The sequence below is a fragment of the Pipra filicauda genome, unplaced genomic scaffold (assembly GCF_003945595.2).
Source record: "Pipra filicauda isolate LSUMZ 115617 unplaced genomic scaffold, ASM394559v2 scaffold16_size7369187_pilon, whole genome shotgun sequence".
Lineage (NCBI taxonomy): Eukaryota > Metazoa > Chordata > Aves > Passeriformes > Pipridae > Pipra > Pipra filicauda.
In genome coordinates, this window is record NW_024104207.1 from 6,031,372 (window position 1) to 6,056,554 (window position 25,183).

A 25,183-nucleotide genomic window follows, 5' to 3' on the forward strand; every position below is an offset into this window, starting at 1 on the left:
CCTTCCAACTGGTGAGGACCAATTCCCATCGGAGTGTAGTGGGGCTGTTGGGGTGGTGTTAAGGTCCTTGATAAGTTTCCCAAAAACTGGGTCACCACGTTGCTGAGCTGTGGAGACCCAGATGTGTGGGGATGCTCTGGTCTGCAAGGACACCCCATGATGCCACCAGGTCCCTGGGTGCCACAGCATCATCCTTGCTCCCACCCTACTCTGTCCTGGTGACAGCAGGGACCCCTGCACCTCCCTGGGCACTGAAAGCATTTTTGTAATTGCTGGCAAGAAGGGTTGCACTTAGTCGGCAAAATATGTGAAGAACCTTGCTTGTTTAAAGTGCCTTTGGGGTTTGGGTCTTAAACATCCTAGTTGGGGTTTGGGTTGGAGGTTTTCATCCTGGGAAAGGCAGGCGGGGGGAAGGGAGCCTCACCGATGCCCCAAGCCTGCTTGCACCTTCTGACAAGGTTATAAATTAGCTTCATTAGAGGAGGATCACTAGAAATAAATTGCTCCACACCCTTTAGGGGCATCGCTGGGCTGTAATTTCATTTGTCTTTTGGGAGGAAAATGCCTAGGAACCCCTTAAGTGAAATTACAACATTTTACCCTGAGCTCGAGGTTGGTATTTTTGCTCCCCAAAATGCACATGCCCCCATGCCCTCAGATGAAGCTCATCCAGGAGCTTGAATCATGCAACCATAGAATGATTTGGGTTGGAAGGAGCCTTAAAGATCATCTTATTCCAACTCCCTGCCATGGGGCAGGGACACCTTCCACTAGACCAGGTTGCTCCAAGCCCCGTCCAACCTGGCCTTGAATACCTCTAGGGATGGGGCAGCAACAGCTTCTATGGGCAGCCTGTTCCCATCAAAGATGGGGGGTTAGCTGGGGTTCACTGCACATGCCAGTCCCCTGCCATCCCTGCTCCACAGCTCCTTGGGAGATGCTGAGCTGGGAGAGGAGCATGCTGGACATCAGGACCCTATGAAACAGCACAGCTCAAGCCAAGTGCCCCAGTGCTCTTAATACAGATCCACGGACAGAAGTGAGTGGGCAGTGACCTTTTTACAGGATGTCAGACGTTTATTAAACCTGTTAGAATTAGCATCAGGTTGTATTATTTATTTTATTTTAAAAGAGAGGGGACAAAAGAAAAGATGTGTAAGAGGGGTGAGCCATGAGTAAGTGACCCGTGCCATGAGCTGATCAACCCAGTGCAGTGCAGCCCCGTCACTTCCCATGTGAACTCTTGGAGTGAAGACCTGGCTCCAGGACAGGTCCAGCATCCACCTGTGCCCTTCCCATGGCTTCTTGCTGGATCCTGCTGCAGGGAAAAGCAAGTAGCATCCAATTCCACCTCTGTCCTGGGCCCCTCAAATAGTTATTGTTTAGGTGGCCTAATTTTTCACCCCACCTGCTCAAAGGTTTATTCGTTTGGAGCGTGGGAGAGCATGAGATCAGCCCCACATCTCACCAGCATTGTCTTCCCAGAGCCACCTGCCGGCTTTCCCCATGCCACCCCTCTGAGGGTTATGTGGTCTCTTGAAAACCTCTTTGTTTCCTACATTTGCTGTTGTAATTTACGTATGATGTTGCTGCTTCTTGAAAAACAAGGTATTCATCTCCGTGGGAATTACACCGGCAGAAATCCAGCCCTATCGCTGCCTGTGCGAGGCTGTCCATGATAAAAGCCAGCTCTGGTGCTGCTGCAGCGATGCAAAAGTTTCCACTACTTTAGCATCCGGCAGGGGTGACGCTTGGCTCCCCTCTGCACCTCATCTCAGTGCTCTCTGAACATCAGCTGCTCAGTTTGGGGCTTCATTCCCCAATAAAGTTCCCCCCCCCCCGATTTTTTTCTCTCCCCCCTATCAGCATAGGATCCCTCAATATATTTTTTTGCCTTTTGGTTAATTTTTTTTTTAATTTTTTTTCTGTAAGTAAGATGCATATTTCAACACTCTCTTACCTTTGGGTGCACTGTGGACCTGACGTGGTGATGCTGATGGACAGAGCAGAGAGTGTGTGTCCCACAGGGCCAAGTGTGCCTGTGGCCGAGACTGGCAACGCACTCCTGGAAAGGACTATTTGTAACTACTGGGCTGGTGCTGGGTTGCCATCAATGCACTGGAGCACATAGGCATCCTTTATTATTTTAAATTTGAAAATTCAGAATAATGTGGAGTTGTCTCTGCTGTGGGGAGCTGCTGCTGACGATACTTCAGGATATGGCTTTCCCACATTATGGGGGGTGTTATCTGTGCCTGGACCAGCAGATGGGCTTTGCTGTGGTGGTGTCCCAATGGGGCAGGGAAACTGATGCCTGTCGGCATTTGGAGCTGGCCCTTTGGAGATGCAAGACCAGAAGAGCAGAAAGGGAAATGTCTTCTGTCGGGGCTGCAGGTGAGAAGAGCAGTGGGAGAGTGACTCTTCTCCTGGTGCTGGTTGATGACAGTCGGCTGCCCCATATCCCTGCGGCTCCACACGCCCCAAAACCAAAATGGCAGCATCTGGCACACACCAGCATTGCCTGTGTGGGACATAGGACACAGTTCTGAGGTCTCTCTCTTCTTCCTCTTCCCCAAAACACCTTGTGGTTGGATCAGGCTCAGGGAGTACCAAGCTGAGTCTGCACCCCCCACTGTGTGCTCCCTACCTGAAAGCCATCACGATGCCTATGGAAAACCTTGCAACAAACACGGTTCTTCTGTGTGCTGTGGGTGATGCCGAGTGGTTTTCTGTCCTCCCCTAACTGCTTTTCCCAGTGATGCTATGACAGGCATTTAAGCCCAGAACCTTCCTTCCAGTATTGATTTTGCTTTCTGCTCGAGACTCTGTATTGCCCTTGGTATTTGGGGAGCACCTTGAAGGATGCCGTGGAGAGCCAGACTGCCACCTCAGGGGAGGTGATGGGCATGGGGTTTGGGAGAGGCATTCATGGGGACGGATCCTTGGAGGCGCTAATATCTGGGGGGTTGTGGGTTTTGGGCTGTGAGAAGCATTCCTTGAAGATGCTGGAGAGGTGTGAGATCACACTCAGCTCCTGGGGATGGCTGGGGCGGCTCCCAGTCCCAAATCACTAGCCTTGGGCAGAGGTTAAGGTGTTTCCATCCATCTTGGGGAAAAACAGAATTTTGCTTTGAATCAGATTTTGGGACTCCATCTGGATCAACAGATTCACAGAGTATGAGGCACAGTGGCAGAGTGGCCAAAATAAACCCTATTAAATATTTACCTGCCCACTATAAAGTATCTCTGGATTTACCCACTCTGGCTGCCTGTGGAGCAAAGAGCCTTGCTGAGCACTTGCTGGCTCCCCAGGCATGGCACCCTTGCTGCACCCCTTGCCTAATTACTTCCCACCCATTTAAGAGAAACTAGTTGAGAAGGGAATTCACAATCCCAGGCTCTATGCGTCCTCATGTGAATGCTGTGATCACTGTGGAGCAGGGATGGATGCGGGCAAGTGTGCTGCTTCCTGTCCTTCTGGCTGAAACGAGAGGTCATTAGGGGCCTTTGGTGTTGCGGTGATTTGATGTTTGAAAATTCTCATTTTTTTCAATTTCTACAAGTTTTGTGACATATGAGGCTGTATGAGTCTTGACAGGGCTTGGGGTATGGATCTGTGCTCAGCGATGTCCTGAATTGGGGTGATGGAGAGGCTGAGCTGATTCCCAGCAGTGCAGCCCCTTGTTGCCCATTTCATGGATGACCACACTGGAGGGTTCCCATTTTTCAACCCAACAAGTCCATGTGCAAAAAATTAGCTGCAAGCCCCCAAAATAAGCCATATGTCATCTGCCTTCCATGTGACAAGGTGCTCTCCCTTTTTTCAGCCCCAAAACCCTCTTTTTTTGAAGGGTGAGCCCCCGCCCCTGGTATCACCTCTCCTGCAAGTGTCACCATCACAGAGCTAAGTCATCATCAAGCCACTTCTCACATCCAAAGCATGATGCACATGTATTTATTTTCTGTTATTTGTGGGGCACCTGAGCAAGGCTCTTGCTTTCCCTAATGGCAAGGAACCAGGGTGCCTTATGGCTGCTTTGGCATCCCAGTCCTGCCTTGGGCACACCAAGAGGTGGTGGGTACTGGGCCTTGGGTTCTTATTTCCATGCCATTGCACCTAAAGCAGGCTCAGAATTTGGGATGCCACTTCTCTCAATGCCTTGTTGGGTGCCAGAGTTGCCGATTAAGGGAAATGCGCCACAAGGCAGGTTTGCTTTGCAGGATTAAAATCAAATAAATATTTATGCGCTATGCAAAGCAGCTCTAATAAGATATGCGTGTCATTGGGAATTTGAAGCAGTTTCTACTTGGTCCTGAGATGAAGGGCTGTGCATGTCAGTGCGGTATGGGGGTTTAAAGGCATGTTTCTTCCGCTGCACAAAAATAAAAACAGAGAGAGAAAAACAAGGGGGTTTTTTGCATCTTGGGCTGCTCTGGTCTTGCTTTTGCTGTCTTCTGCATCCTTATGTCCTTAGCTGCAGGGATGGAGAAGAGCCAGGGAGAAAGGGCAGTGCAGGCAGCATTTCGGATGCAAATTTAATGCTGGCCCCGCTCCTAATATTCGCTGTGTTTACATGTAAATGCAAACAACTGTTGACTTAGTTTCAATAGATAATGTGTTTCATAACACAATGAAAATGAGAATTAAGCTGGAATTTAGCAGGGGGAACATGTGTTTCTGCAAGACTTCAGGCTCTGTTGGCCCCATGTGCCGTATTATGGTGATGGCAGTGGGTGATTGGCATCACTGGAAGCCCACTCTTGCTGGTATTGGGGGCCAATCATTTCCCTGCCTAATCCTCCCTGAAACATGTGAGTGGGATGAGGGCAAGACTGGGTGGCTGCAGGTTCAGGGAGCTGGGCTGACCCATTGGGGAAGCTGGGGAGAGGGCTAGTGTCCCCCCGTCCAGGGTTATAGGGACCAGGGCTGATCTGGGCCTGTTTCCCCCTGGGAAAGAAGGAGCTCATGTTCTCTGGGGTGGGTCAAGGTGTTAGGGAAGGGAAATGCTGTCCCAAGCTGCCATGTTGGAGCCTGAGTGCCAATGAGTCCCAGGAGGGAGGAAGTGTCAGCAGCCAGGTCACCTTGTCCTGAGGTGACTCCAAGCAGAAGCATGTGGGAGAGGGCCTGGCTGTTTTCGAGCCAGATCCCAGCCAGCCCGGAGCCATCCTCGCAGGGCTCCCTGGGGCCAGCCCTGACACCCACCCAGGCAGCCTTTGAGTCAGGGCTGCAATTGCCACGATCAGAGCTGCTCCCACCACTTTTGCCCTAGGCTGCCACACTCCCCACCCCACTGCAGCCCACATGCCTCTGGAAGCGAGCCACAGCAAACCCCCCAGGGTGCTGTGCTGCCCTTCCCGGGTGAAGGCACTGATATGTGTGGGCAGCTTCCTACAGCTCCTAGGGGAAGAGGCATCACTGGGGAATTGGCAGGTTGGGACCAGCAGGCGTGTGATCACTGTCCCTGGGCGTGGGTCTGTTCCGTCTGTCTGTCTGCCTGCCCCTGTCCCTGGCTGCCTGCCACCTGTGCACCAAGCAAGGCTTATGGTACTCGAGGCTCAGTGTTAAGAAACAGCTGAGCTCCTGTGAATGTGGTGGGGGTGTGGTGCACCCAAGCTGTATTAAACAGTGGAGAATCTCACCACAGGAGCTGTGGGGGTGATCACACTGTTGGGGATGCCTTGGCTGAGGTGGCATGGCTCTACCAGCCTCTGGGTGCCCCTGAGCCACAAAGCTGCTGCTCTTGGGTTGCGGGAGCAGCACAGCAGGACCTGGCATTGCAGCCCCAGTCAGGATGCTGGGCAGCCCAGGGAAGCTAAAGCTGTTTGTGGCCATCCCCAGTGGCTCCTGGTGTGTTGCCTCACCATGGAAGGTGATGTCCCTGCTCAGGGTGAGTGGGGGCTGTAGCACCCGCAGGTGTTTGTGTCTGGCAGCAGTGGTGATCCCAAGCCTTGATAGTACCACAGTAATGGCAGGGTTTGCATGAGCAACTGCAGGTTTTGAGTGTCACAGCCAGAGGCTGCCCGAGGAGGAAATGAGAATCCCAGCTGGCTGCCCCTCCCTGGTGGCACTGCCTCTCTTGATGGGTCACACCAGGGCAGGTGCATGCTCAGCTTCACCCAAGACTCCTCCATTGCCGGTGTGAGTCACCTGCCCGTGTGGGATGCCCAGTTCTGGATAAACATTGAGGGCATGGGTGACAAGGAGCAGCCAGCACTGGCTCTCTACACACATGCTCCCACTGTGGGGTCGGGGTGACGCAGGACCTGCTCTCACCTTTCTGAATCATCCCATAAAATAAAATAAGGAAGAAGGGAGAAGGGCTTCTGTCTCTGAGCCTCCTTACCTCCCCTTAAAAAGGCATTCTATTTTTTTTATTGGGTTCATTTATGTAGCAGAGAGACAGGCCTGGGATTAGCAAAAACAGCCTGTCCTGTAACATGGGGAATACTCAGTACTGAGAACCAGTAACAAGAGAGAAATATTAGAGATAAAATTAAACATAATGAGATAGGTGTCGGCTCTCTATCAGGGATCACCTTATGCAGAGTTAATTGCCTGTGCAGAGCAGAAAGTGGGTGACTAGCAGTAGTGACCGTGGGATGGGGTTGGTGAGGGGGAGGTGGGGAGGGGCTGGTGCCATCAGCAGAAGCTTTGCAAAAGGAAAAAGCGTTGGGGTTGAGTGTTGAGGAGAAAGATGAGGTGCCCAACTGCATCTGAGGTACTGGGGTGGACCATCCTCTGCTGAACTCTTGTGAACTCATTGCCCCCAGCCCGGGCTCTCTGTGTATTTGCGGCTTGGGTACTTTTTTGCTAGATAATTCAGATGATGATGATGATGATGATGATGATGATGATGATGATGATGATGATGATGATGATCACGATGATGATCACGATGATGATGATTATCTAGAGCAGTGTCCTGTTAGATGGACAAAGCGGACATGCTGATCGAGGCGACAGCTATTGCGCACTGTTTGGAGAAAGCAAACCTCATACCAGGATGTGGGGCCAGGGCTGCAACACCTGGGACTTAGTGCATATGTGATTTTTCCTTAATTTAGTGGGGAGGGAAAAAGAAGGCAGAAAAAAAAAAAGGCAAAAAAACATGTGTCTGTGTAATATAAAATTCGAGTTGGGCTCTTGGTGACTTCGCAGAAAACAACAGGCTTTTTATATTGGCTCTGGGGGTAGGAGGAGAGCAGGCTAGAATAAAGATTTACAGTGTTTGGGAGATTAAAGGCCCTTGGTACATTGCTCAAATACCACGAGATTAGTTTCCAAGGAGATGGATACCAGTTGCCATAGGCACTGGGGGGGGGGGGTTGGCCAGGAATTAGGATTGCGATTTTTTTATCCTGATCACGCAACCAGTAGCTGAATGCTGTTAAAACTGGGCTTTAAATAACCCCAGCATTAGTATATGCACTGCTGAACTGGGGGCTGGGAGCTGGGGTCTGCCTGCCTTCCCCCGGCCCCAACACCCAGCTAGGGGTCCAGGGTGGGACCCAGGTGTTGATGGAGGGATGCCAGGGGGTACAGGACTGGGGGCCCAGGTTGCTGCAACGCTAAGACCTTCCTTGCAGGTTATTCTGTGGCTTCTGGGTTCATTTCATCTCACTTGTTCTCTAAGCAAGGGACCGATGACATCTTGGAATAACCAGCAGTTGTGGCAGTGCAGGGGCCAGGGATCATCATAGAATCATGGAACGGTTTGGTTTGAAAGGGACCTAAAAGATCATCTAGTTCCAAACCTCCCTGGCCTGGGCAGGGACACCTTCCACTAGACCAGTGGGATGTACCAAGGGGTAGAATTAGCAGCCTGCTAATTTTGGCTTCCCCTGGCCACTTGCTCCTAGGAAGTGCAACCTGAGCCCTAGTGCGTGAGGGTGCTGGATCCGCACCCTCGCTCCCGCATCTGTTCCCACCTCTTCTTCTAGGAACTGCCAAGCAGTGCGTTTTGTCCAGGCTGTATGGGAAGGGGTGCTGAGCTCCCCGATGCTGAGTTTTGGGGCTGGGCATCCCCCTGGAGAAGGAGGCTCAGCCCTAGGAGCCATGCAGGCACCCAGGTCCCTGTGGCTGGGTGGCTCTGCTCACCCACCAGCCACCATGAAGCTCATCATGGCCTCGCTGACCCAGCCACTCATGAGGGGTAAGATCCAGCTCTCCATGTGTGATGCTTGCAGCATCTATCCTTGCTATGGTGGGAATGATCTGATTAACACTTACTTTTTTTCCCCTCCTTTTTTTTTTCTTTTAAATTTCTTTAATAACTGAAGAGGCAGTTCCTGGAAGCAAGAGCTTCTCTGCCTGCCTGCTGAGAGATTGTGGCATGGAAACTTGTCTGGAACTGAAAGCCATGCTGCTGGAGCTCCACAGGCAGAGTGGTCCCCCAGCAGCTGCCATGCCATGGAAGTGTTTATCCTGGGGGAGATGACATACAGCTTCTGAAGGGCACTTGATCCTCTTCTGTCTCTCTTTGCACTAGCAGAAGCCTACTATAATTTTACCGTATTATATTAAGATGTGCACCTGGGCTGGGCTTAAGGAAATCAAGGTGGCAGCAGAATGCCATGCTCTAGCTGGGGAGACAAAGTGAAATTCCTGTGGCAGACACTTTCCCCCACAGGAGCCCCCAGTTTGCTCTCTGCTTCTTTCATAAGTGAGACTAAATCATGGCATATTATCCAGGAAAGCGGAGTTCAGGCAGTGATGCTGTTGAATGTTGTGGTGCTGGGGTGTATGTGAGGAGGTTTTCCAGCAGGTGCCTTGAGTTTTTTGGGTAAAACAAAACAAGGAAGGAGGTGTTTGGTGATGGGAACCTGTTCTGCCCTGTACTGCCTGTTTGGAAGGAGCAGGGAGGGGAGACACAGGGTTTGGGAAGGCTGGTAGGGGCAGTGAGGTAAGACCTACTGGCACAATGGGGATGTGGGCACAAGCAGTTGGGTGCCCTAGACTGCATCGGAGGCCATTTGCCCCCCAGCTCTGCTGCTTTCAGGGTTTGGAAAAAGGTATTAGCTTGAAAAGTAGCAAAATAAAAGGGAATTTGTGGATCTGGGAAGAGACATAGCAATAGCTATGGGGCAGCACTTAGACAAGATTTGGGGCCGGGAGTACGCTGACACTCACATTTGGAGGATGCAGATGTGTCCTCAGCAAATGCTTCTCACACGGGGTGCACCAACTGGGTCCCCTAAAACCCAGATCTCCCTGCGTGTCCCAGGAGAGATGTGCTGCAAGGGTATACACACGTAGGGCACAGATTAGGAATTTGGGGGATTTTAGACACTTGGGGGGTGTTTAGACACTTGAGGGTGTTTCTGGGCATTTTGTGAGTACTCTGGACTGCAGTTAATCTGCTGTACCACTGGCATTGTGCTGATGGTGCAGCTCTGCAGCTCACCAACCACCTGCTAACCATGCCCTGTTAGGGAATGAGGCATCATTAGGGACAAAGTAAACCACCTTGGCATGGGTGTGAGTTACCTGGCTAAGGATGGACAGGATCTGGCTACAGAGGCTGAAGACTAGTGCTGAATGAGGCGTAAGGGATTCAGGTTTAGTCAGTCAGCATGGATGGGTTAAAGCAAGTTGCCCATGCAGAGCAGAAATCTCCACTGCTGTGGCAAAAATCCCAAGGCCAGCTATTTGGCAAATGCCGGGTCATGCCATGGTGCTCCTGCACGCAAGACAGCGTTGATCACATCCACTGGCTCTGCTGATACTGGTGTTTGCTTAAGCAATTAGAAAAAAACACAAGCGGAAATTCAAGCCTGGTCCCTTCCCTGGCTTTTGACCTGCTGTAGCTGATGTGGTTTCCAGGGTTTTTTGCTCAAACGACTCCAGCTTGCCAGGCACCTTCCTGCTTACAAGTGCCTCCAAAAAAAGAGACCTCCAAAATCCCTGGGATGGAGTGGGACAGGGAAATGCCTTCTGAGTTATTGCCCCTTCCTCACTCGTGACATAATCCTTAGTGTGGGTCCTGCTCCAGAGCGATGTCCCAAAATGGGAGACAGGGATTGGCCCCTTGCTTGGAGAGGGGACATTGTCCCAGCACTGGCGTAGGACATTATTTGTCCCTCAGGCTCCAATCAGGATGATTCCTGGTCGACTTATAAGCGTGTTTAATGATGACCAGAGCTATTTGCTGAAAGGTCTTCCAAGTCTGGTCTGTTTTAAAAATCCCTTCAGATATGCCCTCCTGGAGAAAAAGGAAATAACAAATGAAATCACTGGCATCTCATTTTTACATTCGTGGGCTGGAGGTGTCCTCCCAGCAGATGGGCTGGAGGTGCTTGTCCTGTTCCCTTGGTCCTGGGGGGAATGGAGATGGCTGTATGTGGTACTTGACATCCCGGAGCTCATCAAACATTTCAGGTGACCAAAAACCCCAAGTACCACCTTCAAGTTTCCCAACCACAACTGTGCTTTCCCCTGCTCTAATACACCCCTAGGCTGCCCCTCCCCTACCCAGGGTAGAGGGCCTGTAACCCATCTCAAAACCTACCTCATATATATATAAAAATAAAAATATATTAAAAATATATATAAAATATATATTCCATAGAGATTGATATACATATATTTTATTTTCATTATTTTGTTGGAACTGAGGCTAGCTCGCTTGGGCTTTCTGCCATCTCACCAGCACCACTGAAGCAATAGGCAGAATTTTCCTGGAAAAATGAATTAGCAGATAATTTCCAGCCGCTGTTGTATGGAGATGTGGACAGGACCAGTGTGAGGATCATATTTTTCCCCTTCTTTTTTTCTTCTTTTTTAACCCTCAATGTGCTGAATAGTCAAACTCTCACTAATTTTGATTCCTGTTTAGCTTCCTGAACTGGGAGCCAGTCCATATCGCTGCAGGTTTTTTAAACATTCTGGGTTGGCAGGCGCAGGGGGATTTCCATGGTGATACTACAGTCTCCGTAGGGCAAGCAGGCAGCAGTGGCAGCGTCTCTTTGGGACTCTCTGTGCTGCTCCTCAGCTTTTCACTTCTCCCTTGCTGGGTCTGAGCCAGTGCTCTCCAGTTTGTCGCCCTTGGGTACAGCCGGTAGTTTAAGGGCTGAGATGGAAGACGCAGCTGTGGCAGCCACCAATTGGGTTGGGGCACCAGCCTGAGGATGCTTTGTTCTGACGGTTTTGAGATCTGGTATCCTTTCCAGGTCTTTAGTACAGGAGATGCTTCACATGGTGGGAATGGACAGAGTTATATTTTTAAGATACAGTAGGCCTGCAGGAAAAAACAAATCAATTAATTTAAACACAGTGCACATCATCCCTGGAAGTGTTCTAGGCAAGGCTGGACAACCTGGTCTATCAGAAGGTGTCTCTGCCCATGGCAGGAGTTTGGAGTGAGATGGGCTTTAAGGTCCCTTCCAAACCAAACCATTCCATGGTTCTTTGATTTAGTATTGATAGTAAAAAACCACGGTATTTGTAGAAGTCAGTGGAACAAGAAGCAGGTATGGGATGTCCTCAGTCCCTCCTGGGCATTTGGCTGTTCCCATCTCCCACTCTGCACTGAGTTTGGTCCTGGGTAATACCCAAAAAAGGGGTCATTGCTTTACCTTTTTCTTGCTGGCAGATGTGGCCCAGAGGAGTGAAAGGCTTGAGGAGAGCCTTTCAGCCCAGTTTTGCGAGTCCTGGACAAGCACCCAGTTTCCTTTGAGGAATGAGATTTTGGAGGTTTACACTAAATAAGGTTTTTACTCACCCCAAGGTGAAGGCCGTGGGGAGGATGGCAGTGGAGGTTCTGCTTCAAGGACCATTGCAGTGTGGAAACACCAGCTTGGGTTAAATAAGATGCTGTTGCTTCTGGTTGTGGCATGGGGCTGGAAATCACTGTAAGACTTGAAAAGATGATGAGGAAGAAGAAGGATGAAAACTCTCTCATACTGAAGTCAACAGCAGGAGCACCCTGTAAGTTCAGTCTTTGCAAGGGCCCGGGTGTAGTGTGCAAGTTGCTGGATCCCATAAACCCCTTCTGTTTCTCCTAATGGGAACTATTTATAATTTGAGGGGTATAATAACAGTTTTCTGCCTGGAAATTTCCTTGGCAAGGTTGTCGTTGGCTCACTAGTAGGGTTTTTTTTACTGTTTTGTTTGCTCTGTAGTGTTTGGAAATGGTGATGTGGGGCGGAAGGCTGGAGGATGTTTATTTTGGGGAGATGCTGCCCTGTGGCAGCAGTTGGGGGACTGGTGAGGGGACATGCCTACTGTGAGTGCGGATTTGGGGGGGGGCCCAGCCCTTTCCATAGGGGTTCATAAGCCTCCCCACATGCCTGGTTTTTCCTTTGCTGCAGCTCAGGTGATTCATGAGTGAAACTCCCTCAAGGCCAAATTTCTAATCTTTCCCAGGATTATCAAGGGAGATGTCATAAGAGCCAAGCAGGAGATGACATCCTGTGCCAACTGTTGCATAGCACCCTGTCCCCCCAAGATTCTTTGGAGAGGAGAAATAATTAATAAAATTTAATAACATTTGAAGAAAAAACCCTGGAAAATGTAAAAACAATCTGCAAATGTTTGCTTTGGCTTTGTGACAGTGATGTGATGGTCCCCATGCCCCTGAGGATGGGACTTGGTGTGCAGAGGTGGGATTGGGCTAGGGCCAGAACAGAATCCCTTGCAGAGAGGAACATCAGTGGTGTCCCAGGGAGGGATTTCAGTAGGACAGATGTGTGGATCCTTGGGAAGCAGGGCAGGATGCTCTGCACCCGTCCTACCCACCTTTCTCCATGTCGCGAGCCTGAACTGCTATAAGAATGGTTTACCCTAGTTTTCCTAAAGATTACTTTCCCTTTGATTAGGCAAACAACATCAAGCCCATAATTTGATTTAAATAAGCCTAGCACTTGCTGTGAAGTTTTTTTCCCTCCCTTTTATTCTTCCCTTTTCTAAATCCACTGTCACTGCTCTTTGTGACCACAAATGATTAAAAGCTTTACAGGAATATTGTTGTCTCCCCCCATCCCTTAAAGTTATGCTGTGTTACTTGGGTCATATTTTTTTTCTTGTAGAATAATTCTCACTTCTCCTTATTAAACAATCAACCAGGTGAAAGGTATTATTTTTGTCCTGGTCTCCTGCGGGAGAGGGAGGGGATGCAGGTACCCTGCCCCACTTCCCATTGATGTTATCCCTGTCTTTCCCATCGGTTCTCCCTCTGGAGCCAGATCCATCTTGTGACTTTGGTTTTTGCAGCGGAGGGAGGAGCATCTCTTCCCTGGAAGTGCTGCTTCCTGTGGGAGGCTGTGGCCGAGCAGGTTGGTGCAGCTGGAGCTCTCCAAGGGGCCACGACCAGCCCCACCGGGGCAGGGATTGGCTCTCCAGATTGCCAGAAGGCAACAGAACATCCATGTCGTAGCAGTCATATTTAATAATAATTAGGGCCCTCAGAAACATGTACGGGCATCAAAGTAAGGCTGTTTTCCAAACGAGTGCTTGGGGGGTTTAAGAAGGGAGTGATGCTCCCTGGACCAAGTGATGGCTGGTCCCCCAGCTCAGCCTGGGACTGGGCATCGGCACCACCTCAGTGTTTCCTGCCAATTGCAACAAGGCACCTCTTAACAAAGCATCCACAGAATGTCAAGTTCCCTGCTCCTTCAGGGAAGTGCTCAGGAAGCTGCTTAGGAGCTTGCAGGTGAAATGGTTCCTTGTCTATCTGTCTGTTCATGCACAGACTGGAGCAAGGAGGAGTGCCTGGTGTTGCTACAGGCTCTCATGATGGTTAAGTTGGAGGTGCCTGGCAGAGCCCTGTGGACGCCTGTGGTCTGTGCCCAGCTGCAGGACCATGTGTTCGGTTTCCTGCTTTATTTTCCAAGCTGGTACCTAGTTAGGACAGATTTTTTCCCCCTAGGATCATTCTGTGGAAGAAGAGTTGTCTGTCAACTTTGTTAGGAAGCGTCACATGGATGGAAGAGGATTTTCCTGTGTGGCTGTCAGCCTGGATGCCGCTTTGGCTCTGCCATTCACAGATGCCAGTGGAGCCCCAGCGCTGCTTGGCTGCTTTCACTGGCCAGCAATGTGGGGTAACAACCTGGAGGGCTTATTCAGAGCAATTCCTGAAATTCAGTCATTATTGTTTATTGGGATTTGTCTGCCCTCTCATTAGCTTATTGGAGACCCTCATAAGAGTTTGCACAGAGAAGCTGTGGCTGCCCCATCCCTGGAAGTGCTCAAGGCCAGGTTGGACGGGGCTTGGAGCAACCTGGGATAGTGGAAGGTGTCCCTGCCTATAGCAAGCGGTTGGAACGAGAGGATCTTTAAGTCCCTTCCAACCTAAAACATTCTGTGATAAGATGTGCATGCTCAGACGCCTATGGAGATGCCAGCACGAGGGACTTGTTATTTTGTGCCAAAATCCACCATTTCCCCAGTTGCACAGCCCTACTTTTGTGTTCAGATTCCTTCTGCTTGGACATAGGTGCAGACTGGGGCAGGAAGGTGAACTGGGGGTATTTCTGTTGCCTGAGTGGCAAATTGAGTTATGCATGGGCAACTTCATTCATATTCCCTGGCTCCTGCCCATCCAGCCTTGTTAGGGGTTCTCCGACCTCTTTTATCCACTTGCGAGCACATGATTTATGATTTGGTTTGAGTGGCTTCTGAGCCAATTTGTCATCCTTTATTCGCAGGATTAAAGCTGGACAGTGCAATACTGCCCTCTGGATGGAGAGGCAATAGCTGACAGGGATGTGTTGGTTGCTGGGTGTGATGCTGTCTCGGGTGTGGGTGTCCCAGCATTGGAATGGGGTGATTTATGCAAGGCGAGACCTTGCCTCAGTTTCCCCTGCAACACTGGCATTGCTGTGGGTCGCAGTGAGGCCCGGTGCAGTGTGCACCCGGGCACAGAAACCTGCTGCTGTTGCTGCATGTGTAACTGGGTCCCAGCATTTATCCCCTTTTTTCCCCATTTTTCCATGAGCGATAGAGCTTCTGGGGCTGAGCCTCTTCTCAGATGTGCAGTCCCTGTGCATCACTTGGTCTTGTTGCCACTGACACCCGGAACTGCAGGGTGGGATGATTTGATGTGGGAACTCCTTGCCATGAGCTGCATCTCTCCCTTGGGGTGAAAGCAGAGCACCCTGTGGTTTTGACCTGTTTCAGGAACACTTTTGGATGCTAGGTTCTCCTCTTGCTCAGGGTGTAGGGAGGGAGGCACAAGGATGGCTGGCACAGTGTCCTCATGGGGACACAGCCATCACCCCTAGCTCGCAGCCGCTGTAAGAGCTCGGACACAGGAGTGCTCCACGTCTGCTTCAGCACTGTGTCCTCTGGCTTGCACAGCCTCAGTCTGCACATCCGGGGTGTGCCACCATGCAGCTGATCCAGCGCGCCCTGTGCAGTGGTGACATCTCCCTGAGGGTGAGCCCCAAGGGTGGAGATGACCTGGCCGCTGCTGGAACACACAGCATTGGCTCCAGAGTTTGATTACAGCTCAACAGCGTCCTCAATTATCTGCCTTAGCAGAGGACACAAGGGGATTATGGGGTTCAGGCTGCCCTGACTCCTGGCCATGCCTCTGTTTCCCCTGTGTATCCGTGCCAGCATTGCTCCCATGGCACACCATGGTAATGGGTGGTGCTCAGCGCCAGCTCTCCATTAGTCATGCATAGCTCTTGTTTTTTCTGTTTTCAGGTGAATATGGCCCTGGCAGGGAAGCCTTTAGACGCGACTCTCACCACCTCCAGAGCTGACCAACGGAATATGGTTTTTCCCCAGAAAGACGAAATCATCACCAGCTTAGTGTCTGCCTTAGACTCCATGGTAAGAGGCCAGTGGCATCCCTGTTGATGTTCCCCTCCCTCTTTTGGCCTCCGTTTAGCAGGGCTGGCTGGGCGCAGGGCTGGCACAGGAGAGCTGGTGAGCTCATCCTGCTCCCCTCTGCTACTGGAAAGCCCAGGGAGCTGCTGGAGCTGGGAAATAAAATCCCTCTCCCACCCTGACAGCCGTAAGGATCATAAAGTCAGCCCAAGTTAACCTCAGATGTGTATTGTTTTTCCATTAATATTTATGTTGGTATCAACTGAATGTAGGGTGGTTGTCTTTTTTTTTCTTGCCGTTTTACCAATGTTACCATGAGCTTTTACACAACATCAGAACAATGGCTTTTTATCTTTGAGAACAAAGAAAATAACTTTCATATCTTTTGGCGTAGAATTCCCTGTGGAAACCTTGCCTAAGTCAGCTGTGCTTACATAAACAAGATAACTGTCTGCATTAAGTCTCGTGGACCAGAGCTAATCTTATTTTTAACTGTGAATGTGATCAAGAAGGGAAAGCAGATGTGTAGTAACAAATGTGTAATGCAATGAGATATGCTAAATAACCCTCCTGTTTTAAAGTCAAGTCATATGTAATGCATTTGTCTAGGATGCGTTTCGTTTTCTTCTCTCTGCAGGTAGAGGTTTTTTCATTAATACCAATTTCCTTCTCTTTGACATCACTGCCCCAGTAAGGAGCAGGTTCCCTGGAGCTGACACACCCCAAGCAGCTTTGATGATTTATATACATGCCATCCCATACAACATACTGTGTTATTGTTGTTTGGCTTCTTAATGAATATACATTATTCCGCAGTCTTCATTAGGTACTTAGACCAGGGCTAGGGAGCCAGGCTGCTCCTGAAATTCAGCCTTTATCCCAGTGCTTCACCAGTGCTAGGCTCTGTGCCCACTGAAGCCTAGCTGCCTGCATGCCTGGTAAATAAACTGCAAGGCCACGTGCACATCACCAGGTGGGCTTGGGGTTTGGATTTGGTCTGCCTCCAAATTTCGCATACCTTAGTTGTGTTTATCTTTTGAGTGTTGGGCTTTTTGAGCAAAATACTTGTGTTTGCTACTGGGTTTTGAAGGGATGTTTCCTAAAAATATCTATTTTGGGGGATTTGATTCGGTGCATCCTTGAAGAAGGTGATCAGGAGGTAAAATGACCTGGTATAAAGTCTGGTTTAGGCCCACACAAGTGAAGCTCACTGTAGATGCATTCAGTGAGCTGAAGGTAGCTCAAGGGGGTTTAGTCCATGCTTTCCTGCTCCCAACCCCTCCGTGGCATTGTTGATGTGTCTAACCGTGGCTGCTGCTGGGAAAATCCCCCCTTTTTTACCCTTTTAAAACATGACCTGGGAATAGCACCATGCTGTAGCTATGGGAATATGGCTCAGGCTGCCGGCACTGAGTAACTATTATAATATAAAAAATACTAATAAAAGACATATACATGTGTATTATGTAGAGCTGGAAGCGCACATTACATAAAACGGATTAATAGAGGAAGTCTTTTCCATCTCTTTATTGTTTTGCATAACTGTACAAGAAGAATCGTTCAACTACTCCAGACTTTGACCATATTAGTGCTCTGCAGCTGAAATAAGATTCTCATGTTCCTTATTCCATTAGAGCTGGGGGAAAGTTGTTGTTGGTTGTGGTGGTTGGTTGTGGGTTTTTTGTTTCTTTTTTTTTTACAGAAATGTTTTCTCTTAAAGAAATGCTATAAAATGTTTACTTTTAGGATAGGAAAAAATGAAGTAAAATGGTGGGAATATAGTTCTTGTTTTCCAGCAAAGCCTAGCTTGGCCGGATATCTTTGGGAGCAGTAAAGTCACCAAAATATTTAGGGCATGTCATAAACCCATGAAATTCTGACCCAAATCAGAACATTGCTTTTGATAGGGGAATCTTTTGATGGGAACTAAAAAATCCCACTGGGAAATGGCAAGGATTGGGAAGCAGGGATGTTCTCCCGTCCTGTGCTGCACTAACTTGGTGCCTCCCGCAGTGCTCAGCGCTGTCCAAGCTAAACGCAGAGGTGGCCTGCATCGCTGTCCATGAGGAGAGTGCCTTCGTGGTGGGCACTGAAAAGGGACGGGTCTTCCTCAGCACCCGCAAGGAGCTGCAGGCCGACTTCCAGAAGTTTTGCAGTGAGTATCCCCTGCCAGAGATCTTCTCCCATGCCAAGGTGGGTGCTTCAGTTCTGCAAGCTGGGACTCCCACCATGCACGAAGTGATTGTGGTTTGGGGGGCACCACAATGTTGTCTGTCTGTCCACGGGGCTGAGTGGTGGTTGAAGTGATGGCAGGTGGGAACTGTGGTCAGAGCTTCTCCCCTCCCAGGGAGGGCACTGTATGCCCTGGCTCTTCTCTCCAAAAGCATCCCCGAAGTGGCACAGGGCTGGATGGTTGCTCTGTTCCCCTGGCTCTGTTAGCCTTCAGCAATGCTGCGGGAGTGCTGGAGTGTTTTTGGAGGACTTTGCAGAAATAGTTTGTCCAAGTGATCCCCCAGGAGCCAAGAGGCTTTCTTGGTCCTGGGCCTTTTTCCTGGTTTTGGAAAAACAGATGGATTTGGTAGATGAAGCTGTCGGTTGTGGAATTGCTTATATTTTTGAGGGATGAACAGGGGTGACAGGATACCTTGAGCAGGTGCTGTGTCCCTCCAGTCTTAGATCAGATTCACCAAGTATCTGAGGGATACCTGTGTCTTGCAGGCCCCAGCTCTGTGCCTCTGCCAGCTCCCCAAAAACAGCCTGGGAGCTGAGGGGAAAGTGGGAACCGTGCTGTGAACAGGGACCTGCATTTCTTGGTTAGCATCATCCCCGGCATGCCAGCTGCTGCTTTCCCTACTCCACACAGGAGCTGGGAAAGAATCTGGTTTTGATGGTGCTGGGACCCCAGACTCAGATCTGTTCCTATACACTGCCCACGGTGGGATGTGACTGGAGAGAAATGACCCGGCTGTGTGTGCACACACATGGTATTGACAGAAACCATATAGGTGCTTAATCCGTTGGAGAGATTGTGCAGGAAGGGTTTGCTCTGGTGACAACACCAGTGCTGTGAAGCTGTCCGGGTCACTGCTCAGCTTGTTCTCGGCACAGCTCTACAGGAGCAACTCCCTGCCATGGCTCTGCTCTGCCCCTCGTCCTGCTGCCCTGGGCATCCCACTTGCACCCGGAGAGATGCCATTAGTTATCCTCCATTGTATTCTGCAGGAGGCATTTGCGGGATGTTTTCCACGTTCATGGGCAGCTCTGCCTCCCCTTCCCACCACCTACAAGATGTGAATAGCAGTGGGATGGCCAATGGGAAGGAGCTCCCTCAGGCTGAGAGAACTGGGGTTGTTCAACATGGAGAAGAGAAGGGTCTGGGAGCCCTTTAGAGCCCCTTCCAGTACCTAAAAGGGACTTACGAAAAAGAGGGAGAGTGACTTTTTTCATAGGCAGATAGTGATAAAACAAGGGGAAATGGTTTTAAACTAAAAGAGGAGAGATTTGGATTAGATGTTAGGAAGAAATTCTTTCCTATGAGGGTTGTGTGACACTGGCACAGGTTTCTCAGAGAAGCTGTGGCTGCCCCATCCCTGGAAGTGTTCAAGGCCAGGTTGGATGGGGCTTGATCTAGTGGAAGAGTGTCCCTGTCCATGGCAAGGGGTTGGAACAAGATGGTCCTTAAGGTCCCTTCCAACCCAAACTGTTCTCTGATTCTGTGATATATCCTGGTCAGTGACTTATTGCTCTGCTGGGACAAGGCACCTGGCACTAGATCCTGATTCCCGTCTCTTTGGTTTCATTTACACCTTTGTCAAAAAGAAATAGCTGTGTCTGGTTGAAAGCACAAAATCTTGATGATGGTGTTTGGGTGAAGCAGCTGATGCTGGAGACAGGGTGAAATGTGATAACTCCGTCTTGAATTATAAATGGTCCAGGCTCAACTCAGCTCCATAAAGCTCTTACAACTGGCACGCAGTGGAAAGCATCCCTGTAAGTGCCTCTGATTTATGGTCTTGCTGCCCTCTTAGAAAGATCTGAATTAATCTAAAGCAGACATCGCTGGGAGAGGTAAGAAGCCTCTTATCTCTCTTGGGTGCATAGACCTCACTTGAACACCCTCCTTCATCTGAACCTCTGGCTCAGCCTTTCCGTGTGCACAGGAGGGACCTGACAGTGATCCAGATTAATGTCAGCAGAATAGCATTAATGCCCAGCTGGTGGGAGAAGCAGTAGTTGGAGGGTGCAGATATATATGCATTTCATCACCGTGGTAAAACCCCCCAAAAAAGTTTTCCAGGACCTGTTTTGCTGTGCCATGGGAGGCATGCGGAACTTGCCAGGGGTGGCATAGTGGCTGTCTACTTTCTTATGTCTAGTTCTATGGGTATCCCACGTGGCTCTTGACCCGTCCCTTTTCAGTGCTATTGTAGCCACAGGCCTTTTCCACAGGAAGGATTCATGAGCTCCTTCTCGAGCACCCAGGTGGCATGCAGGGCCAATCATTGGCAGGAGGCTTTCGAGGATGATGAAGGAATTAGTCCTTCACCAACAAAAATCCCTTGTGAATTACTGTGAATAGAACAGCAATAATGCACTTATATAGTGTTTAATTTTCTGTGCATTTAGAGATGCAAGGAAGTCACTGCCAAAGATATGCTTTATTTGAGGTTTAATGGGGGAAATTAGCAGGAAATAGCTGGTATTACTGAGCTACATGATGCTGAAGGGTAAAAAAGCCTCCAAGAAAGGCAGATTTTCTTTTGCTGCAAGATTGAAGGCTAAGCAGATTGAAACCAGAGAAAAGAAGTGTGCTGCCTAATTAATCTCAACAGTTTCAGTGCAACTGAAGGGAAAAGCCAGGGAAAGGAGGGGGGCAGGCACAGGATGACGGACCCCACTGCTGGCACCACTGCCCATGCCAGCACTTTCTCCTGCACATCGGGGGTTGCTGGGAGGGACATGTTGGGGGTCTGGGGTGGGTGGGAGACCCGGGGGACCCACCTCCTTAGCCAGAGTCATCACCCATGAGCCCTTTCTCACTACAGCGACTCCCATTTTTTCCTCTCCCCCTGCAGGAATCCAGCAAAGGAAGGAGCAGGACGCAGAGGCACAGAAGAAGGCAAAGGAGTGTGGGCGAAGGGTGCTCAGGATCTCCCCGGACCAGGGATCAGACGTGTACCTCCTCAGGAAGATGGTAGAGGAAGTGTTTGATGTGCTTTATAGTAAGAATCTTCATGCTTCCCTTTGGGGATATGGATTGCCCCCAGGGCTCTCTGAGCTGCCCAGTGCCACCACCAGATGTGGCTTTGAGTGCCAGCCCAGCTCCCCAGCAAGAGGAAGTGCCTGCAGGTGCCTGGCACGGGTGGTGTGGTGGGATGTGCTCCTGCATAGGGTTAGATTGCTCCTGCATAGGGTTAGCATTGCTGCATGGGATTTGGCCGCTGCTTCACTTTCCAGTGCCCCAAACTGGGCCAAAAAAATCCCCATGCTGGGGGGAGCATCCTTTGTCGCCCCTGACCAGGGGAAGCCTCTGCTATGCCCTGGGATGGGATTTCCAAGCACACCTTTATCCCTCACGCCTCGTCCATTGCACCTTTTTCATAGCACTGTGTTGGGACTCTACAGACTCACTTCCCCCCTTTCCCTGGCAAGTCTATTTAGAAGGAAAAAAAGATGATTTTCTAGCAAGTAGCCCTGCAGCCCCAGCTTCAAGAGACAAGCTGGTGCTCTTCCATCCCCGGCAATAAACCTTCTGCAATTAAAATGTAGATGACCATATGGCTGTTGATATGGAACCCAGTGGGTTGCAGAGCTCCCTCCAGGCCCAATCTGTGGTGGCTTGAGTAGCAGCAGTGCCTTCTTCTCACTCAGGAGGATCCACTGGAGCCCCCACGGAGTGGCTGGAGGCAGCAGCCATGCTACCAGCTCATCCTCTGACAGCATCTCTAGGGCTGTGCTGCTTGAGAAAGGAAAAGCAAGGTTGGCTTAGGAAAACAGGGCAACAAGCGTCAATATTTTCACGTGGTGCTCAGCAGTGTGCTTTAACCTACTGTGATGTTTCGGGGGAGTTCAGGCCATGTGGCTGGATCAGCTGCAGAACTGGGTGTTTGGCTTTCCTGGGTGCAGCTCCCCATCACCATCTGCGATTCAGAGCCTGGTAGAGCCCTACCAGGGCTGCACAGGTCTCCCTGAATCCAAGGTGCGGGGCTTGCCCAGGTCTGTGTGTGGGGTTTGGGCATTTCCACTTGACAGAAGGGGGATAATGGGAACTACCACCAACCACCTTGGGCTCACGTGCAGGAGTTGCTGTTGCTGGCTGTCACACCTGCCACAGGCTTCACAGACAGAAAAGGGAGATGGTATCCCTTCCTCCCCCCCGGGAGAGACAGTCACTAAAGTTTTCTGAAACCATTCAAAGGATGTGGAGGCAATATTCCCATTAAGGGGGCAATCAGATCCCCTTGCTGCCTTCCAAAGGCTGGGCCTAAGTGTGAGGGAAGGGATGATGCAGAAGAGACAAGGGAATAGGATGCAGAGGACGTTTTTGTGCTGGTGGATCCCCTCTCTAAGTTGTAGGTCTGCTGCTGAGAGAGTGCCAAAATTTGCTGTCCTCTTGGGAATATGAGAATTACTAAAATCTGACATACCATAAATGTATAATTGCATTCAAAAAGCTTGATCAGGATGCATTTGCATGGGGTGTACAAACCAGGCAGGTAGCCCATCCATCAGGATGATTAGCAATGCTCTTTACCTTGTTGAGGTCTGTGGAGGTGCATGGAGACAAGCTGGTCCCCAGTCCAAGTTGGCCAGCATTGCTATAGCAGGAGGAGGTCAGGCATCCCTGAGCCAGTGGTTTTGGCTCTGGCACTGGGTGTAATTCTGCCTTTGCTGCTGCTTCAGTAGGATCAGCTGTTTCCATTCTTGAGCTGCTCTGTGGCGAAACCTGCCTAGCACTCCCAGCATTCCCACTGGAAAGAGCCTCTCTTGATTGAGTGGAGAAATAATACATGTCCAAGCCTGACTCTGTTTCCAACAGTGAGAGGACTGTGAGAAATTAACAGTTACTGTTCTTACGGGGGGCTTTTTATCCTTTTAGTCACCTCCCATCAACAGGGATTGGAAACAAAAAAGTCTTAGAAAATTCTCCATCAAAAAGGTTCCCTCCAGAGCCAGGTAATCTCTGAACCAACAGGATGACTGATTACCACTGGCTTCTATTAAACAGGCATTAATGATGATTATTGCCTCTCTTTAGCTAAACTATAAGCCTCTGTGTGGCAGTGCTAGGCTTGTGAAGGTCACTTTGACAGTAACATGTTCCCCATTAAAATATGTTTGGGGAGTTCTTGGGCATTGGGTTGATAAGGAGACACTGTAGGCATCAGGAGCTTTTCCTCATCACAAAGAGAGGTGATTGAGGGAGGTGGAGAACTGCTAGAGCCAGCAGTTCGGGACAGAGAAACTGTCAGCTTGCAGAAAGTGAACTCGCAGTGTCGTTCAAAGGCTCACTTTGAAACTTAAGTTATTGGCTTAATTAAAATATTATCCATCCCATGTATAAGGAACCTTGATGGCTCGTGCAAGTTGCACACTGTTAGTTATCATGTGTTCCTTCAAAGAACATGTTGAAGAAGCCACTTTTAATAAGGACTTGCTGACAGTGTCACAAGATTTACAGGGTTTCTGTAAGATATTTAGGTGTGGGGGTTGGGTTTTTTTTAAGAGGAGAGAAAAAAGAAAATATTTAAAAGAAAATCCACAGTATAAAATCCCACAGTAACTTAAATGTCCAGTACTCTTCTCTGCCTGTCCCTCAACCTGGAGACAAAGGTGCAGACACTGTGCCATGCTGCCAGATGTTCTGCATCTGGATACTGCGTTGCCAGACCAGTCTCATTCCTTCATGGCTGTTTCTTCTGCTTCATGCTTTCAGCACCAAGTTTATTGCTTGCAGTGGCTTGGGTTGATTTCCAAAATAATTCTTCCACAGAGAGCAGCTTGAAGGTTTTGGCCATTTCTTGGAACCCTTCAGAGGGGACTGTTTTTCTGACAGTGTCCTGCCTGAAGAGCACCATAAACAGCCGTGGTTTGGGCACGTGGGCTCTTTAGCTCATTTAGAAAATCCCTCTATAATGGCAAGGCTTGCTGGTCATCTCTTGCTGCCAGGGAAGGGAAAGCACTGTGCACCCAACTCCTTGAGAAGATTTTGGTGTCAGAGGTAAAATGGAGCCAGGCTCATGTGATGGGGACATGGGGGGACTCTGTGGCCATTGTTGAGGGGAGGGGGTGACAGTTCTGGGCTGCTGGAGGTGATTGTGTGGTCAAACAGATCAATATCCAAGCTGTCTGTGAATGGTGGGATGGAGGGAGATTATTGGGGGTTTTTTTTCTTGTCTGTTAAAGTGCATCAAAGCTGCTTGACAGCAACAGCAATCAAACTACTTCTCATTCTTTCAGGAGGTAAAATAAGAAAACTGACTGAAAATAAGGTTCCCAGAATATCTCAGTAAACATGAGATAAAAATCATCATGAGGCCTTCAGCCTTCTTTGTCAGCTTTCAGCTCCCTCCCAGCTTGCTGGTGGCCATGTACCTTACTGGCACATTGCTGGGAACTCCCAGGAGTCAGCTTGTGCCAAATGACCCTAGCCGAGGATTTTACTGTGCAACCTGAATGATGAGACATCGACTTTTTGGCTTTTATGAGCTTTTTATTAATTAGTGCTTTTAGAAAGGGCTTGGAGTGCCTTGCATGCTAAGTGCAGAGGTAAGAATGGGTCTTCTCCTAATGGTTTTGTTGTTATTTCTTGCTCTTGCATTTACTGCTGCAGCCTGGCTCAGCTGTGGTCGGGGGCGCGGGGTGTTTGTCAGTGTGTAACTCTGCCCCCTCGCCAGGTGAAGCCATGGGGAAGAGCAGTGTGGTCCCTTTGCCGTACGAGAGGTTCCTGAAAGAGCCGGGCTCACTTGCAGTTGCTGGCTTGCCTGAAGGGATCAGCTTTAAGAAACCCATGGAGTACGATGTGAAATCCCTGATGGCCATCCTAGAACACAGCCACAGCATCCGCTTCAGGCTTAAAAGGTAATTTTGGGGATCCCCAAGTGGTGAGAGAGCAGCAAGCCCTTGGGATAGTGGCTCTTACAATGCTGGCAGATGGTGAAGATTTTGTGTGGCACAGGCAAGAGAGTCCCTCCTATGTCCCAGCTTCTCTCCCAGACACACAAACCTGGGTCCATGCCAAACCCAGCCTTGCACAGAGATTTTTTCATGTCGTGGGGCTCGAGACCATTTCAGGCTTGTTTCTTTTAAGTGCATGCAAACATGCAGATTAACTGCATCGTTTTACATGTCTCTGCCAAAATTTCCACTGCAGTAAGCTAAGTGCTTTTCTTGTCTCCAGAGGAGTTTCTG

At 49.7% G+C, this 25,183-nt stretch overlaps 1 protein-coding gene across 5 annotated transcripts in view; it reads left to right on the forward strand.

Moving 5' to 3' along the window:
• GTF2IRD1 (GTF2I repeat domain containing 1) overlaps positions 1 to 25,183 on the forward strand; it is a 72,281-nt gene that overhangs the window by 7,079 nt on the left and 40,019 nt on the right. For all 5 annotated transcript variants that reach the window (XM_027749959.2, XM_027749960.2, XM_027749955.2 and 2 more), the window contains exons 2-5: positions 15,647 to 15,775; positions 17,786 to 17,927; positions 20,848 to 20,994; positions 24,670 to 24,853. In XM_027749959.2, coding sequence (XP_027605760.1) covers positions 15,653 to 15,775; positions 17,786 to 17,927; positions 20,848 to 20,994; positions 24,670 to 24,853 — 596 coding nt within the window. In that variant the 5' untranslated portion in view covers positions 15,647 to 15,652. The remainder of the gene's footprint in view (positions 1 to 15,646; positions 15,776 to 17,785; positions 17,928 to 20,847; positions 20,995 to 24,669; positions 24,854 to 25,183) is intronic.